This window comes from Candoia aspera, chromosome 9, assembly GCF_035149785.1.
Source record: "Candoia aspera isolate rCanAsp1 chromosome 9, rCanAsp1.hap2, whole genome shotgun sequence".
Classification (NCBI taxonomy): domain Eukaryota; kingdom Metazoa; phylum Chordata; class Lepidosauria; order Squamata; family Boidae; genus Candoia; species Candoia aspera.
In genome coordinates, this window is record NC_086161.1 from 20,369,878 (window position 1) to 20,386,526 (window position 16,649).

Here is a 16,649-nt window from a genome sequence, read left to right on the forward strand (position 1 = left end):
ACATTCATTTTACTCCCACTCTTGTCTCAGGTCAAAAACATTTTACAGGTTTTTAAAGCACTGTAAAACTTGCAAAATCTGTTTTGACAGTGTCAGGGGTAAGAGATGTTGATGGCCCTATTATGCTATTATTATGTTTCTTCAGCACAGATCCATTGAAGAGAACACATTTCTTAAATATACATAAATGAAACAACTGACAGATTTTAAATCATTCTCATCCTGGGCACCACTGCCTGAACCCCACTCCTCATTACACGTTGATGAAAGCATGACTTTACAGGCTATGTTAATTTACTGATCATATTTATAAGATGAAGAAACTATATGTTCATTTGGATAAGTTATTCTAGAAAAATACACTTGTTCTGAAATAATCTACAGTACTATCAAAATGTGGGCAGGAACAATATTTTATTGTTCTGGTGTGCCTGTATACTTGCATCGAGAAAAGCTGCATACAGACATGAACGGAGCATAGAATAGGTTATACAGGCTGACCTTGGTTCTAATGTCGAACTGCAATAAACACTTACCTGCATATCTAATGGAATGCCTAAGTAGACATATTTACAGTTGTGCTTTAAATATATGTTGTTCAGCCCAGGAGCTAGCAATATATTACCCAAAGGATATCCCTAAATTAAATCTATATATGCCCCAACATTATTTATGTACATACATATAGTACATTTTAATTTGCATATTTAATAATGGCAATCTTTATTTTGTTGGATTTATATCTCACCCCATCAATATATATGTCATTTGGATCAGTTTCCAAAAGCTAAGAAAATCACCAACATTTTGAATTGGGGTTGGAAATAGATGATTAACCATTCTAACTTTTGCAAGGCAGTTGTAATTTTTTTCCAATAACTACCACTCTTGCTGCCATATTCTGGGCCATCTGAATTTTAAGTCCTTTGAGTACCCATTGAACAAACCAATCTACCTGTAATGGCATGCACTACCATAATAGGTCTGACCTCATTAGGAAAGATGCAATTGCTATGTTAGTCTAAACTGGGAAATCTACAGCCTCTCCTTGAGAATTAAATCAGACGTTTGTGAGTACTCTTAACTATGATAAAATAAGTAAAATAAAATATTTTACTTATTTATTTTAAAAATACAATTTATTTTATTCCAAAATCTGCCTCCCATTTTAAGTCATAATGTGTGAGCCCTCACCCAATCCACTTCTGCTACTAGCATCATTTCAGAATCTCAGTAGCTTCACTGGTTTTAGATAAAAAGAAGAGCTAGCATTACATTAGACAACACGATAACAAGGACCTTTCCCAGTGATCTCCTCTACATGTTAAATAGCATTAGGGGCAGGCCTTGAACAGGAGTCCCCCAACATTACAGTCTAAATCCAATCTGAAGGGAACAATTATGAAATAGATATTTTTAAACCCAACCTCACTATGTGCTTCAGAATGATACCATCTTGATGATTTCTAGACACTGTTGAAAGTAACAGCTGAGTCAAAAGTCATGGAGACATGACCTTATTTTATTCAAAATGTAGACTGTTTAAGGAGGTGACCAGACTTATTTCTGTTCTAAAACTAGCCCAAAACCAGTATTATCCAAAAACACACAAGTTAGGATACCAATACACACTCAATCACCTTGTCCAGAAATTTAAAAATGGATAAAAATGATCCAATACTGTAGTATCATGAAGTTTAGAATAACATCATGATCAGCAGCAGTCTCATCACTGCCATAATTAGACTGTCTGGCCTCATGCCCCTGTACTGTACAACCTACCCACCCAAGCCTCTTCTGGATATTTGAGGAGGAGGAGGAGGAGGAGAGCTGTTGAGGAATATTGTAATAGGAGTATTAAAATATCATGTTCAAGACTCCTTGTTTAAGTAGATTACAAACAATTTCTAAAAGTTTCATCCATGCAGGGAAAGCAATGCCTAAGAGGCTATGAAGTCCTAAGCCACTCCCTTCATAGTGGTCTCCAAGCACCACCAACTGTAGAAAATCCATCACTACTTTCAATACCATCCAGCTAGTTCAGATGTGAAGGCTGTTGAGCATAAGGATTAAAAAAAAAAGTATCCTGGTCAGTTATTTCCAACAACATATGCTTATAGCTGGAAGACTGCTGAACAGAGCGGGTGATTAAAGCCAATGAATTATAACAGGTCACAATCAGAGATTCATCCTAACTTCTGACTGTCAAAGAAGCTGTCAGATATAGGGGGGACAAATCTATCCACCTTATTCTTCCAGCTAAATTTCTATGATACATCCTTAGTTTCTTCATCCAGGTTCAAGTTCCAGATGGCCAAAGATTTCTCACTGGCTGATCTGGCACTTAGCAAACCCATCACAGGGTTTCCAGGGCCTGAGCTGACAGGGAAGCTGGAAGGGAGGAGAACAGAGAGTCACCCTTGTTTAACACAGTCCATTTGTTTCTGCCCTTTTCCCCTTTACCCATATAAATGGCTGTTACTTTAACATCAGTTACACCTGATTCCTCTCATGCGGCAGGGCTAACGCGATAGTCCTCAAAGCGACTTGTTTCCAAGGACAGTTGTGAGAAATTGGAAGTGTTTTTTCAGATACACTGAGCACCAAGGCAGCAGTACAGAAATCCTCAAAGTCTGTTTTTTCAAGTGCTAAAGCAGAGTAGGGATGTGTACAATATAAATACTCAGCTGCCATTGACAAGCAAGCGTGGAAAATGAAGATCAGAATTCTACTGCACCAAGGTAGAGCAGATGGTACTGGATTTGAACCAGGAGGAGTCCTAACTGCTCAGAGGCATCAAATGTTTTATGAAGACTGTTCCTGAGTTACAGTAATGATTTAGTCAAGCTGTGTCTGCCAAGAAGAGCCTGACACTTTGAACCAAAGGAATCACTCATGTGAGAAAATAAGAAGCAGGAAAGAGCCATTTATCTCACAAAATACGTAGTAAACATATCAAGAACGAAATATCAAATACTCTTGGTACTCACTCTGATGCCAGTCACAGCCCAATGCCTCCAGAAGTGATACTTTGGATTGGATCTGCTAGGAGCATCTGGATCCACCATGATGAGAACATACCTCTTATTCTGTAAAATATATTTGGAAATCCGTCTTAAGAATTTTGTTATCTAGCAAGTTAAAAAGGGAACATTCCAAACAAAACACCTATAATCCATCTATTCATCTATGACAACAGACCCTCAGCTCACTTTTTATGCAGCAGTAGCAATTTACAAAAAGAGAATTCTAACGGAACCAAAGGAATAGATATTCCATGCTGTTGATACATAGAATACATCTGAATTAAACTGTCTCACAGATAAGCAAGAAAACTAGTATTCGGAACTTCAGGATATTTCGGTCATTCTGATTTGACAATCTGTGCTTTGAATTGTAATGAGAACTTGTTTCAACATTGGTGACATTTTGATCCATATCATTGGTCCCACTAGAAGCCAGATTTATTTATTTATTTATATCCATTATCATCTTTATAAATAACTCAAGACGGCAACATGCTGAATACTCCTTCCTCCTCCTATTTTCCCCACAACCACCACCCTGTGAGGTGAGTTGGGCTGAGAGAGAGTGACTGGCCCAAGATCACCCAGCCGGCTTTCATGCCTAAGGCGGGACTAGAACTCACCGACTCCTAGTTTCTAGCCTAGCACCTTAACCACTAGACCAAACTGGCTCTCAATTAATTCTTGATGTCAATCATATTCAGTGTAGATCCCATGAAATGTGCCCTGTTGTAGAGTAGAATGTAGGGTAGGTGTTCAGCTTTAAAGACCATCATGAGTCATGAATAGTCATGATAATCAGAATGCAACTGGCAACCAGTAAGGCTGTTTCAACTTGAAAGTTTTGTGAGACCTTCAAGAGACGTCACTCATCACCTATTGTCAGGATTGCCTCTGAACAGATATCTGATAAGGAGGAGGTGATGCCTATTCAAGACCTATGGGAGACTGTGGAATCATAGTCATTTGTCTGGGAAGAGCCAGAGATGCACATGTCTTCAGAAGCAGAACAGGAGTCAAAGAACAGTTAAGAATTTATGTCTTCACTTGCTAGCCTTAGGGAATGAAGACTTCTCAGATTGCAAGGTCTGGAAAAAGAGCAAATAAGGCTCAGAGGTGGTAGGAGGAAGACTGTCTTGGCTGATTAATCAAGCAACTTCTGGGATGAAATGCCCAGCCTGGCAGACTGAAGCAAGCTTGCTAGTCATGCTTTTTGTTGCTTGCTACTGAAATCCTTTTTCTCTACTTCTTTGTCATGAGTGCCGTTGAGCTAAAGTCATCAGCGCAATGGCACACATGACAATGACAAGGAAATAAGTGAAGGGGCACAAGTTAAGTAGCCATCAACCCACAACGACTAACGGCTAACAAACAATAGCTAAACGAATCACGGAGCCACCCAAGCCATCAGCGGCAATACAACGGGGATCGCCCAGCTGAAAGCAATCAGCAGAAGAATGGAAACCTGAGGATGGGCGATCCTGGAAACCCTCAACCAACGGCAGGGCAACGCATGGGACAAAGGGGGGTGACGTGACCGTGAGCGAGGGGGCGCTGACCGGCGCGGGGTATTTAAACCCCGCACCGGCGCGCTCCTGTCACTCTCAGCTTTTTTCTACCAACGTTGTACCTGCCCTGAAATAAACCAGAACCTGATTTGCAAACCAGCGTCTGAACGTTATTCAGAGGTAGGCAGCGCATGACATAAAGCTGAGAGTCATAAACTCAGCCTCGCCGAGCCCCACCGGACGACAACGAGCCGCGGGAGGAGTAGACGGCGAGAAGACCAGCAAGATGAGGCCGGAACGGCGCGGGCAAGGAGGGCGAGCCGCGCGGCAAGAGACAGAGGAGGACCGACCGAGGACAGAGGCACCGCGGACTCCCGGAGCCATGGACGCCCACCCCACCCGACCCGAGCCTCAGCTCCAACCCCAAGGGGAGATGGCGACGGAGGCAACCCGACCGCGGGAGGGAGCAGCACGACTTCCGAAACCAGCGGAGGACCCCGCGCCCCACATCGCACCCCAGCAACGGGCGTGGAGCGACAGCCCCACGGTGCTCAACACGGAGGAGGACGACGGAGACACCCATCAGACGGAGGAGGAAGCGGACCCGCGGCGGAGGGACGATGAACCCCACCGGCAACCCACCCCCGAGGACGCGCCAACGGAACCGGCCCCAGCGGCGGCGCGGGCTGTGGACGAGGAGGCACGAGCTGAACTCGCGGCCATGCGGGCTCAGCTGACGGAACTCCGGACCATGCTCCAGGCGCTTATGCCCCCCGCGCCACCCAACGACGTCCCCGCACAAGCCCACACCCCGAGCGAAGCACCGAACCCACACGGGCCAGCGGAGAGCCAGCAGACGGCACAGGCGGCCGACACCACACCCCGGGAAGCGAGAGGCGGGGCCGCACAAAACGCCCGGGCCCCAAAGGACTTCCCCATCTTCTTCGATGGGACCCCCTCAAAACTCTCGTTTTTCGTTACCAACGCTAGGGAGTTCATGGGGAGGCACGGACACTCCTATGACTCCGAGGCCGACAAGATCGCCGCCGTGGCGATCAAACTCCAAGACAGGGCGGCGGACTGGTACGTCCAACTGTACGAGTCCAGCTCCCCCGCCCTCGCCACCTTCCCTGCTTTCATCAAAGAGATGAAAAACTACTTCGAAGACCCCCTAGCTAAAGTACGGGCGAAAAGCGCACTCCAGAGACTTAAACAGGGCACACGCACGGTCCCTGACTACGCCCTGGAGTTCAAAGCCCTCGCGGGAAAGGTCTGCGACTGGTCTGAGACCACCCTGCTGGAAATCTTCAAAAGGGGGCTCAACCGCGACGTTCTCCAATGGGCCCTCTACCGCGACGACCCAGAAACGTTACACGGGTGGATCCACCTCGCGGGGAAAGCCGAACACGCGCACCGCACCTTCCTTATGACAACCACGGAAGACACAAACTATGTCGGGAAAAAGGTACCCGCACCACACGGGGGGATGGCCGGCCCCATATACCCAAAAAAGAAGTTCAACCGGGAGCCCTGCGGGAGGTGTGGCAAATTAGGGCACAAGACGGCGGATTGCTTCGCCAACCGACCGCCGACCAGCGCGCCCAAGCCCGCCCCGAAAATTAGCCCCAAACCACCCAACCCGGGGCCGCCCCCTCACCGCCGAATGACCGTGGCCACAGCGACACCGGAAGAGGGCTGGGACGCTTACTGGGGGGAAGAGGACAATACCGACCCCGACCAGCCGGCGGGAAATGCTCCCCGCTTGCTCTGAGACGCGTGGCGAGGCAGGCGGTGGGACAGCAACGCGGACCACCTCAACGAAACGACAAAAGCTCCGTAATATTGGCAGCAATACAACTCTCTGCCGGCAACGGAGCCACCACGGCCGCGGCACTAGTGGACTCGGGGTGCTCAAAAAACCTCATCCACCCTGACCTAGTCGCCAAACTCGACCTCCGCTGCTTCCCCCTCCCCACGCCGCTGGCATTCCACCAGCTGGACGGCTCTACAGCGGGAGGGAAACCAGCCACGCTACAAACCGAGCCGGTCACCCTGCAAATGGGCACTCACACCGAGCGCACATCGTTCGTAGTCACGCCCATCGGACGGCCCATTGCAGTCCTGGGGATGCCATGGCTCGCGAAAAACAACCCGCGGATCAACTGGGCGACCCGCACCTTCACATTCGGCGACGGCGAGTATCGAGCACCAGTACCAGCTGGCAAAAGCAACCCCACGGTAGGACGAGCGGAGGCGACCACACAAGACAACGCCGCTACCACAGCAGACCTACCAGAACAATACGCCGACTTCTCCGAGGTCTTCGGAGAGGCAGAGGCAGACCAACTACCCCCCCACCGCAAGACGGATTGCCGGATCGACCTACTGCCCGACGTCCCCCTACCTAGACCAAAGATCTATTCGATGACCCCGAAGGAGATGGCAACCCTCCGGGAGTTCATCGATAAAAACCTAGACAGGGGATTCATAGAGCCAGCATGCTCACCGGTCGGAGCCCCCGTCTTATTCCGGGAGAAGAAAGACGGGACCCTACGGCTCTGCACCGACTACCGGGGCCTAAACGCGGCTTCCCTGTCCAACAAATACCCCTTACCCCTGGTGAAGGACATGCTCGCCCACCTGTCCACGGGCAAAGTCTTTTCCAAATTGGACCTTCGCGAGGCGTACTATCGCATCCGAATCAGGGAGGGGGACGAATGGAAGACGGCGTTTAACTGCCCCCTAGGCGCTTTCCAGTACAAGGTACTGCCCTTCGGACTCGCGGGGGCCCCTGGGGTGTTCATGCAGCTCATCAATGAGGTACTGCATGAACATCTGTTTAAAGGGGTCCTGGTCTACATCGACGACGTCCTCATTTACACAAAAACACACGAGGAACACGTAACCTTAGTCAGGCAAGTCCTCGACAAGCTCAGAAGGGCGCAGCTCTATGCAAAGCCTACAAAGTGCGAGTTTCACAAAGAGCGCCTAGACTATTTGGGGTATCGAATCTCCGGGGACGGCATCGAAATGGACCCCGCAAAAGTCGAAGCGGTGCTAAACTGGGAGCGGCCCCGCAACAGACGGCAACTACAGAGCTTCCTGGGATTCGCGAATTTCTACAGGTCCTTCGCCCGGGGGTTCGCTGAGATAGCCCTCCCCTTAACGGACCTCCTCAAAACCAAAGGGGTGGGGGACACCCGACGCGCCAAGAACCCAGGCACAGTGCTGAATTGGACTCCCGCGTGCCAGACCGCATTCGACAAGCTGAAAGCGCTGTTCACGACGGAGCCAATCCTCGCGCACCCGGACCCAGAACGGCCGTTCGTGGTCCAAGCCGACGCCTCAGACTTCTCCCTGGGAGCCATCCTGCTACAAAAAGACTCCACGGGGCTCCTGAAACCATGCGCCTACCTGTCAAGGAAGTTCTCCGAGACAGAGAGGCGATGGCACGTCTGGGAGAAAGAAGCCTTCGCGGTGAAATCGGCACTAGAGACATGGCGTCACCTACTCGAGGGAGCCACCCAACCATTCGAGGTCTGGACGGACCACCGGAACCTCGAGGCCCTACGAACGCCTAGACGCCTTAGCCCAAAACAGGTCCGATGGGCCCAATTCTTCAGCCGCTTTGATTTCCAGCTGAAGTTCATGCCGGGCAAGAAGAACTTCCTGGCCGACGCCCTCTCCCGGCTGCCCCAAGACGAAGAGCCCGCCCCAGACACCATTGGGACGGTCCTATCCGCCTCGCAACTGGGGATGGCCGTGACCACCCGAAGCGGCGCACGGAGGCAGCTCGACGCTACGGCGCAGCCGACGGCGGGACAACCGGCGACGGAAAGAAGCCAACCGCAACTACCAGGGGGAATGCGCACGGACCTCGCCGCCGCCCTCAAAACCGACCCCTGGTTCCTGGCAAACCCCGACAAGGTAACGATGGCGCAAGACCTGGCATGGGGGGAAGGCAGAATCTACGTCCCGGACTCGCAACGCCAGGCGATCTTGCATAGGTCACACGACGCCAAGCAAGCGGGACACTTTGGGTTCCTCAAGACCCTACACCTAACACGGCGCCAATTCTGGTGGCCCGCGCTCAGGCGAGACGTAAAAACCTACGTGGCGTCCTGCCCAACGTGCGCTAGGGCCAAACGGGCACCAGGCAAACCCGCGGGGCTATTGCAACGGGTGGCAGAACCCTCCCGCCCATGGGAGGAAATCTCTATGGATTTTATAGTGGACCTCCCACCCAGCCAGAAGAAAACGGCCATTTGGGTGGTGAAGGACTACTTCTCAAAGCAGGCCCACTTCATCCCCTGCACGTCGGTCCCATCCTCACAACAACTAGCCAAACTCTTCCTCATCCACGTGTACAGGCTACACGGATGTCCCGCACGTGTGGTGACCGACAGGGGCACACAGTTCACCTCCAAATTCTGGCGGGCCTTCCTGAAGCTGACGGGGACCCAACAGGCCCTATCTACGGCTTGGCATCCGCAGACGGACGGAGCCACTGAGGTTCTTAATGCCACCTTAGAGCAATTTATACGATCATATACGAACTACCACCAAGACGACTGGGCTGAACTGCTCCCGTTCGCCGAAGTCGCATACAACAACGCCGTCCACACGAGCACGGGGAAAACCCCGTTCGAAGTAGTCTCGGGGCGCGACTTCGTCCCCATACCGGAGCTACCTCAACCCCCGGAACCCCAGGTGGACGCCAGCGACTGGGGACGGAAGATCGCGGAAGCATGGCCAGTAATCACGGCGGCGCTGAAGGAGGCACAGGCTGCTTACAAAGAGCAGGCCGACAAGCACCGGCGCCAACAACCGACGTTCCAGGCGGGGGATATGGCCTATCTCTCCACCAAGTTCCTAAAGTCAACCCAACCCTCGAAAAAACTGGGGCCTAAGTACATCGGGCCGTTCCGAGTCACGCAAATAGTGAACCCGGTAGCAATACGCCTGGACCTGCCACACAACCTCCGGAGACTCCACCCGGTGTTCCATACCAGCCTCCTAAAACCGGCAACCACCTCCCGATGGCACCCAAGCACGCCACAGCCCGCACCGCTAATGATCGACGGGCAACACCACTTCGAGATCAGGGACATCCTCGACTCCCGCAAGCAACGAGGAACTCTACACTATCTGGTCAGGTGGAAACACTTCCCCCACCCGGAATGGGTGGCGGCGCACAACGTTAACGCGCCTGACCTGACCAGAGCATTTCACCGGGCATACCCCGACAAACCGCAATCAAGGTCAGCAAAACCAACCCCCCCCCCCGCAGGCCCCCCCCGCCTCCCGTGCCCCAAGGGAAAGGGCCCCCCCCAAGCCCGCGACTTGGGTGGACCTTCCCCCCCCCGGGACTCACTCCCCCCGCCCCGGGCCCACGGGGTGGTGACAAACGATCGCCAGCACCCTCCCCCCGCCCCCCGGCCGCGGGGGAGTGGCAAGCAAGTCAACAGGGCAACCTGGGGGCAACGCCCAGGAGACACAACAAAGGCGACGCACTCTAAATAAGAAAAGAAGGGCCCTACCTGGAGCTGAGCAGCACCCGACCAGCCACGCCTCTCGCCTCGCCGAACTGAGCCAAACAAACAGGGTGTGGTTGGAGCATGCGCACGCCAGGTCAGAACCCGAGCATGCGCACCATGGACACACCCTGGGAAGGCACGTGGTAGAGGGAGGAGCAAAGGGAGGGGCGACAACTACTCCGGCGGGAACTTTGAAAAAAAAAAAAAAAAATGTGGCGTTTTGACAGCTCCACGGGGAAAACCAAGAAAACCGGGGGAGAACACTATTCGAAAAGGGGGCAGTATGTCATGAGTGCCGTTGAGCTAAAGTCATCAGCGCAATGGCACACATGACAATGACAAGGAAATAAGTGAAGGGGCACAAGTTAAGTAGCCATCAACCCACAACGACTAACGGCTAACAAACAATAGCTAAACGAATCACGGAGCCACCCAAGCCATCAGCGGCAATACAACGGGGATCGCCCAGCTGAAAGCAATCAGCAGAAGAATGGAAACCTGAGGATGGGCGATCCTGGAAACCCTCAACCAACGGCAGGGCAACGCATGGGACAAAGGGGGGTGACGTGACCGTGAGCGAGGGGGCGCTGACCGGCGCGGGGTATTTAAACCCCGCACCGGCGCGCTCCTGTCACTCTCAGCTTTTTTCTACCAACGTTGTACCTGCCCTGAAATAAACCAGAACCTGATTTGCAAACCAGCGTCTGAACGTTATTCAGAGGTAGGCAGCGCATGACATTCTTGTACTCTGTGACTTCTGTGTGCCTTAACCTTGGATCATTCTACAATTTTGTCTATTCATTTGCTTGATTAATCTGATCCGTTGCCTGAGGAATCTGGGTATGACCAGGTAGGGACACTGGGCATTTTGTTTTGTGATCTACTTTTCTTCTTCAAACTCCCTCCTTATGTTTGCTCAGTTTCACTCTTCTTCAGATAGAAATGTATAGTTATAATGCAAGATACATTCTGGACCAACTGTAATTTTCAGACCATTTCAAGGACTGTTCCTTGAAAGATGCATTAAAATAATCCAATCTGAAGACTACCAATACATGACACACTCTGTCTCTTTCAGGAAGAGATGCATCTAGTTTATTAGTCAAGTCTGATAAAAGATTCTTCTTCCTATAAATATTATTTCTATATGTCTATATATCAGTCCTGGATCTAAAGTCCCAAATTGCAAAGCTGACCCAGAACAACTCATATAACATTGATTGCTGACATTCCCAGTGTTAATGACCACTCTGTCTTTTCTGTCAAAGTTTGCTTTCTGATATTCAGTTCCTTGTAATCTAGAGACACTCACACCTGTAGGAAAAATTAAGGCTAAGTATGGTCAGAATATCAACAACTTGCTCCAATCTCTTGGAGCTGCTGCATGGACATGATCCTATGACATCTCTTAAGGATCCATTTTCCTCATATGACATTCAGCATTTACATGAAATTGCCAAGGGGGAAGTTCATCAAAGTGTCATCAGTATGTACATGACACTTAGTTGTATATCTCACTCCCAGCCTCAGTTAGTATAGCTGTGGATGTCCTGAACCAATGCCTGGAAGCAGGGTTGATTTCAGTGAGGGCTAATAAGCTTTGTTACTTGATACTCAGGTGACTCTTCCTGGCACTGATATTTCTCAAGCTTTAGCTGGTGTACCAACCAAAACTATTCTACCCCTCCAGAGTGATTCACACCCTTGTGACTGTTCAGTTAAAATACTCTACAGTCTTTTTGTAGGACTGTTCTTAAGGACCCTTTGGATGGTACAGATAGTCTGGAATATGGCATCTAAGGTTTCGGTTGTCTTTTAAAATAATCAAAGTATATAACACCACTCATGCTCTAGCTGCTCCAGTTACCAATTTGCTTTCAGATGTAATTTCAAAGTGCTGGTTATGTTCCTTAAACTCTAAATGGCTTGGGCTCAAAGGACTTAGAGGACTACCTACTCACACATGAATTTTCCCAAGTTGAGAGGCTTCCGTACTCCCTGAAGTCAGGTAAATATCAACACAAAAGTGGGTATTTCCAATGGCCACTCCAATTTCATAGACCTCTTTACTGCCTGATAACCACCTAAGCTCAACTCTTTGCATTTTCAGGCCTAAAGGGAGGACTTGGCTTTTTCTACCTTTATTTGCTTGGTTCTCACTTTTTATTGATGTTTCAGCTGCATACATTTTAAATGTTTATTGTGTTTAAATGCTGATTGTATTTTTTTTTCAATTATCTTGCTAGCCAAAAGTTTTGAAATAAAGAAGTAGATAAAAGTTTTTTCTTAATTTGAACTAAGTTCTTTTCCTATTTAATGAATGGTACTTAACTCAATGGGCCTAATCCTAATTAATAAGCTTGTGGATATTAGGCATTTAATTCTTATTCACCGAGTGCTAAAATATATGTGGGATGGAAATGCTAACTCTAATTTAGAAAATCAGTAAGAAGCAAAAACATGACATCCAACTGTCTAAAAATTCTAGGTTTAATAGCAACTGCTGTACCAAACATTTCATCTGAGTTGCCAATGAACAACAGTTTTTAGAGTGTCTTAACAAGTTTACACATGGTTTCCACAGTATACAGTTAACACAGACATGAATAAATTGTTAATCATCATCAACAATATGAACAAAAGAAGTGATAACTGCAACTACAACAAAAAGTTATTTAAAAAGCATTTCTTGTGCAATAGGTTATTTCTCTCTCCAAGGTCCTTACTGTATAACAACTTTTCACTATTTAGTGCTGTGTAGAACTTTAAATACTAATCTACAGTGGATGGCCAGTAGTAGAAGACTGAACTCCATAGGAATTAAATGAGCGAGGAGATAGAAAGAGAGAGAGAATTACAAAGCCAGGGTTCTATATCTTCCCCACTTTGATCCATTCCATTGGCCCAGAACAACTTTCAGGCAAATATTACATTCACCTATTATTAATGCTGTTAAATAAAATGTGAGATAACATACAGTAGCATTTAGACATTAATATTTACTTTTCTAAGCAGTTTGCCATTTCTGGCTTGGTTTAATGTTGGCTTTTTGCCAGTGCACAAACTGCGTGTGTGATTTTCACCATGCAGCATGGGAGGAGGTTAAAATTAAATATGTGCCTAAAGTGCTTGCACAGATGACCAGTATACTTAATATTACTGCTTTTGAATTATAGAGGCTGAAACAATTTACATTTTTTGGAACTAAACGATCTTTAATTTAAGCTGGTTTGTATGTCTATTTCTTTTCTATTTCCTTCTTTGCATCCATTCTAAGTTTATTTTTTAAGCATTTTATTAAAATATTTTAAGACATCCTTCATCCACTGAGATTGTATGGCAATGTAAAATACATTTAAACAAAACAAATCATTCAAAGTAAAATATTCATTTGTTTTCAGTTGCCAGTAACTAACTAGGAAAAAAAAATCTTGGAATCATAGCAAGTGGTTCAACGAAGTTGTCAATTCATTGTATGGCAGTTTTGAAAAAGACAAATTCCATCCCAGGAAAGGAAAACTGCCAAAACTGTTAATACCGTAATGGAAATCTATGCTATATCTGCATCTAAAAGTGTATGTACAGTTCTAGTAACTGTATTTGGAAATATATATATATAATAAAATGGGCTGCATGTGTTCCACTTTGGGTCACATGACCAGGAGGGAGGAAGGAGGGGACCTGGGATGGAGAGGCTGGCCTCATGCTAAACCAGTGCCTTTTCTATTGGGATGCAGTGGGAAATCTTTCCCAGATCCACCCATTTTCAAATTTGATCTCTCCCCCCACCATATCAAATTTGGTCCTATTCCATACACTTTTTGGAGAGTTACTCTGCTCATGGAAAGAGGCGGTCAGAGTCCCAAGCCCCTTTATCTCGCTTCTTTCCAACATACTGTTATTTTTGAAAGAACAAATCAGGTGGGGAAAGGATGAAGAACAGGGCTTCTGGAATTCTTTCCAATCCCTTTATTGGCAGTATCCATGGGAAGTGTCTGCTTTTTCTTGTGTGTTAACAAAATAACATGTTGCATCTCTATGAATTTGCTCCTGTTCTCCCTTCATTTTGTGCTTCTCTAGGTGGGGTGCCCTGGGAAACACAGGGTAGGCTGCATTTGCTCCAGTCTCGTCATGGGATCAGGAGAAAGGCAGGTTAGAATTGAATAGTCAGCAATATTCTAAGCCACTGCTCAGTTGTCTCTCCCATAGGGAAGCGTGAGAGTTTTTTTTTTTTGGTAATGTTTTTCTCCTGGCTGGATCCAGTCTTTCTTTGCCAGAAGGTCCCCTTCTATTTGGTTTTCAGAGAGTTATCTTACTGATGAAAGAAAACACAGACAAAAAGGCGAAGTCCCAAGTCACTTTACATAAATTCTTTCTATTTCGTTGGGTTGGAAAAAATACAAAAGGGGAATGGAGAAAATGGCATGGAGAACGGCCAGGAAACCAAAAATTGTCCCTTTTTTTTTTTCCTGTCAAAAGATTAGGATCGGGGTTCATCAAGGGAAGCTGACTGGAGGATAATCTAGAAGAGATACTAGCTGTGGAATTCATTACAGTAAGACATGGCCAAAAAGGAATTGGATAAATTCACAGAGAACAGATCTATCACCAGCGATTAGACTAAATTCACTATTACTTCTGGTTTGGGGAATTATGCCTCCAAATAAGAGTTGCAGGGGAACAATGGAGGAATATGGACATATCTTCACCTCCTAATTATATGTACCCTAGAGGCATCTGACTGGTCACTGAGAGAAATAAAAAGCTGCACTAAGATGGGCCTTGGCCTGATCCACGGAAATCTAGTCCCTGACTGCAGTAGGACATTTTCCTATCAGTTTAAGCTTCTCCTTTCCACGTGCTCATAGGAGTAACCTCTAATTCCATGTGCATCTTTCCAATAAAAACGAGTGTGATGCCAGAGCACCAGGACTGATACTACAGAAGCAGAGTCATTCGGCTCAGCTCTATGATTCTTGTACTCCCCTTACTAGCCTGTGCTTCCTCCACACACGTTCATGCCCAGTTTCTGTCCTGCCAACCATGATGAAATTTTTAACACCTCACCTTAAATATGAAAATATTTTGAAATGACCATGTGGTTCTTTTATTTGGGAGGTGGGGGAACAAACTGAGACCAAAAAGTGTGGAATTTGATTTCTAACTTAGGTGGGTTCTTGGTTTTGCTATGGTTATGAATCTCTCACTTCTGCGTTGGTGCCCAGCTGGTGAGAACAGAACGTGTAGTCATGGGACTGTCATCATGTGCTGTCCAGGTTAACATGTAGCATTTCTATTACTATTAACAGACTTTCTGCTCCTCACTCCATCTGTTCTTCTAAATAATTGCAGTTGTACAGACCATGTCTTCACTGCAGGCAGGCTCTGGGGAGAGGATAGTGCTTTTATGCACAAAAAAAGTGTTAAAAAATAACAGCAACACGAGAATAGAGCACTAGTGAAGCTAACAGCAGGCTTGAATTTCAGTACAGATTGTGGTCTCAACAGCATCGTTACACAGTTTCAGGGTGGTCAAGTGAGACCTTAAATCAAAGCAAACAGGGATTGCAACCTTGTGACAATTTTGAGCAAGCTCTATCTTTATTTACGTATCAACTATACCATTCATATGCTGCAATATATATATATATATATATATATATATATATATATATATATATATATATCCCCCCAAGAGATTTTAAAAATGCTATAGAGGAAAAGATATAAAGCAAATCATTTTCAGACCCGAGAATATCTTAAAATGATTTGGCTCACATGTCTATTTCTAACAGAATGTACCACCGATGTACATTAAATGAACAGTACAGTATTAGACACAAAGAACTGAACTCTGTTTACAGAATAGGGGCAAGCATTCACTGTGACATGAAGTCATTTTCAGTTTCCACAATCGCACAGGGTAAGATGAGGTCTGATGAAATCGATCCTAAGAGCAAGACCCTTCCATTTGTTAATAAATAAGGAAAACAACCAGGCTATATTCCCACGACAATTTGCATATGGAGCTGAGATTCATTCAGGATTTGAACTCGAGGAATATTTTTAGCAGTTGAGGAAAATTAGTTGAATCACAACACAGTAACTTGAAATCATCTAGTGGCTTTAGATGGATTGGGCTGCTTTACTAGTACACTGTTTGTTTAGGATGCAGCTTGCACACCTACCTGGAATTAAGTCTGATTAAACATCACAGGAGGTAATTTGTAAGTAGGCATAGGATTCTTAACATATTGGCTGCCAAAGTGGGGTACCTATGCTTGTAGATTTGCTTTTATTATCCCACTGTTGCTTGTTAATAGGGTGTTTTACATTTTACATCTTTTCAAGTGATTGAAAAGTGTTTTAAGTCTTACATTGAAAGTTTGTTTTAACAGCATCAGAAACCTAATCTGTTCCCAATCTAACCTGCAACCTCCTACCCCATCCCATTTGGTCCTTTCCTTCAACACTGCTTCTCACCCCCCTTGCCCTTTCCCAGCACTCAAAAACTCTATGGAAAAGATTCCCTTCTACCTGCAGAAAAAAGCAGGAAAGCATTATTTCTTAATTCCCTC

General features: G+C 46.8%; 2 protein-coding genes across 2 annotated transcripts in view; both read right to left on the reverse strand.

Moving 5' to 3' along the window:
• BIN3 (bridging integrator 3) overlaps positions 1–16,649 on the reverse strand; it is a 531,071-nt gene that overhangs the window by 387,475 nt on the left and 126,947 nt on the right. The gene's annotated exons all lie outside the window — the stretch shown is intronic.
• PEBP4 (phosphatidylethanolamine binding protein 4) overlaps positions 1–16,649 on the reverse strand; it is a 283,660-nt gene that overhangs the window by 186,991 nt on the left and 80,020 nt on the right. The window contains exon 3 of the mRNA XM_063311111.1: positions 2,991–3,089. Within this exon, the coding sequence (XP_063167181.1) occupies positions 2,991–3,089 (99 nt within the window). The remainder of the gene's footprint in view (positions 1–2,990; positions 3,090–16,649) is intronic.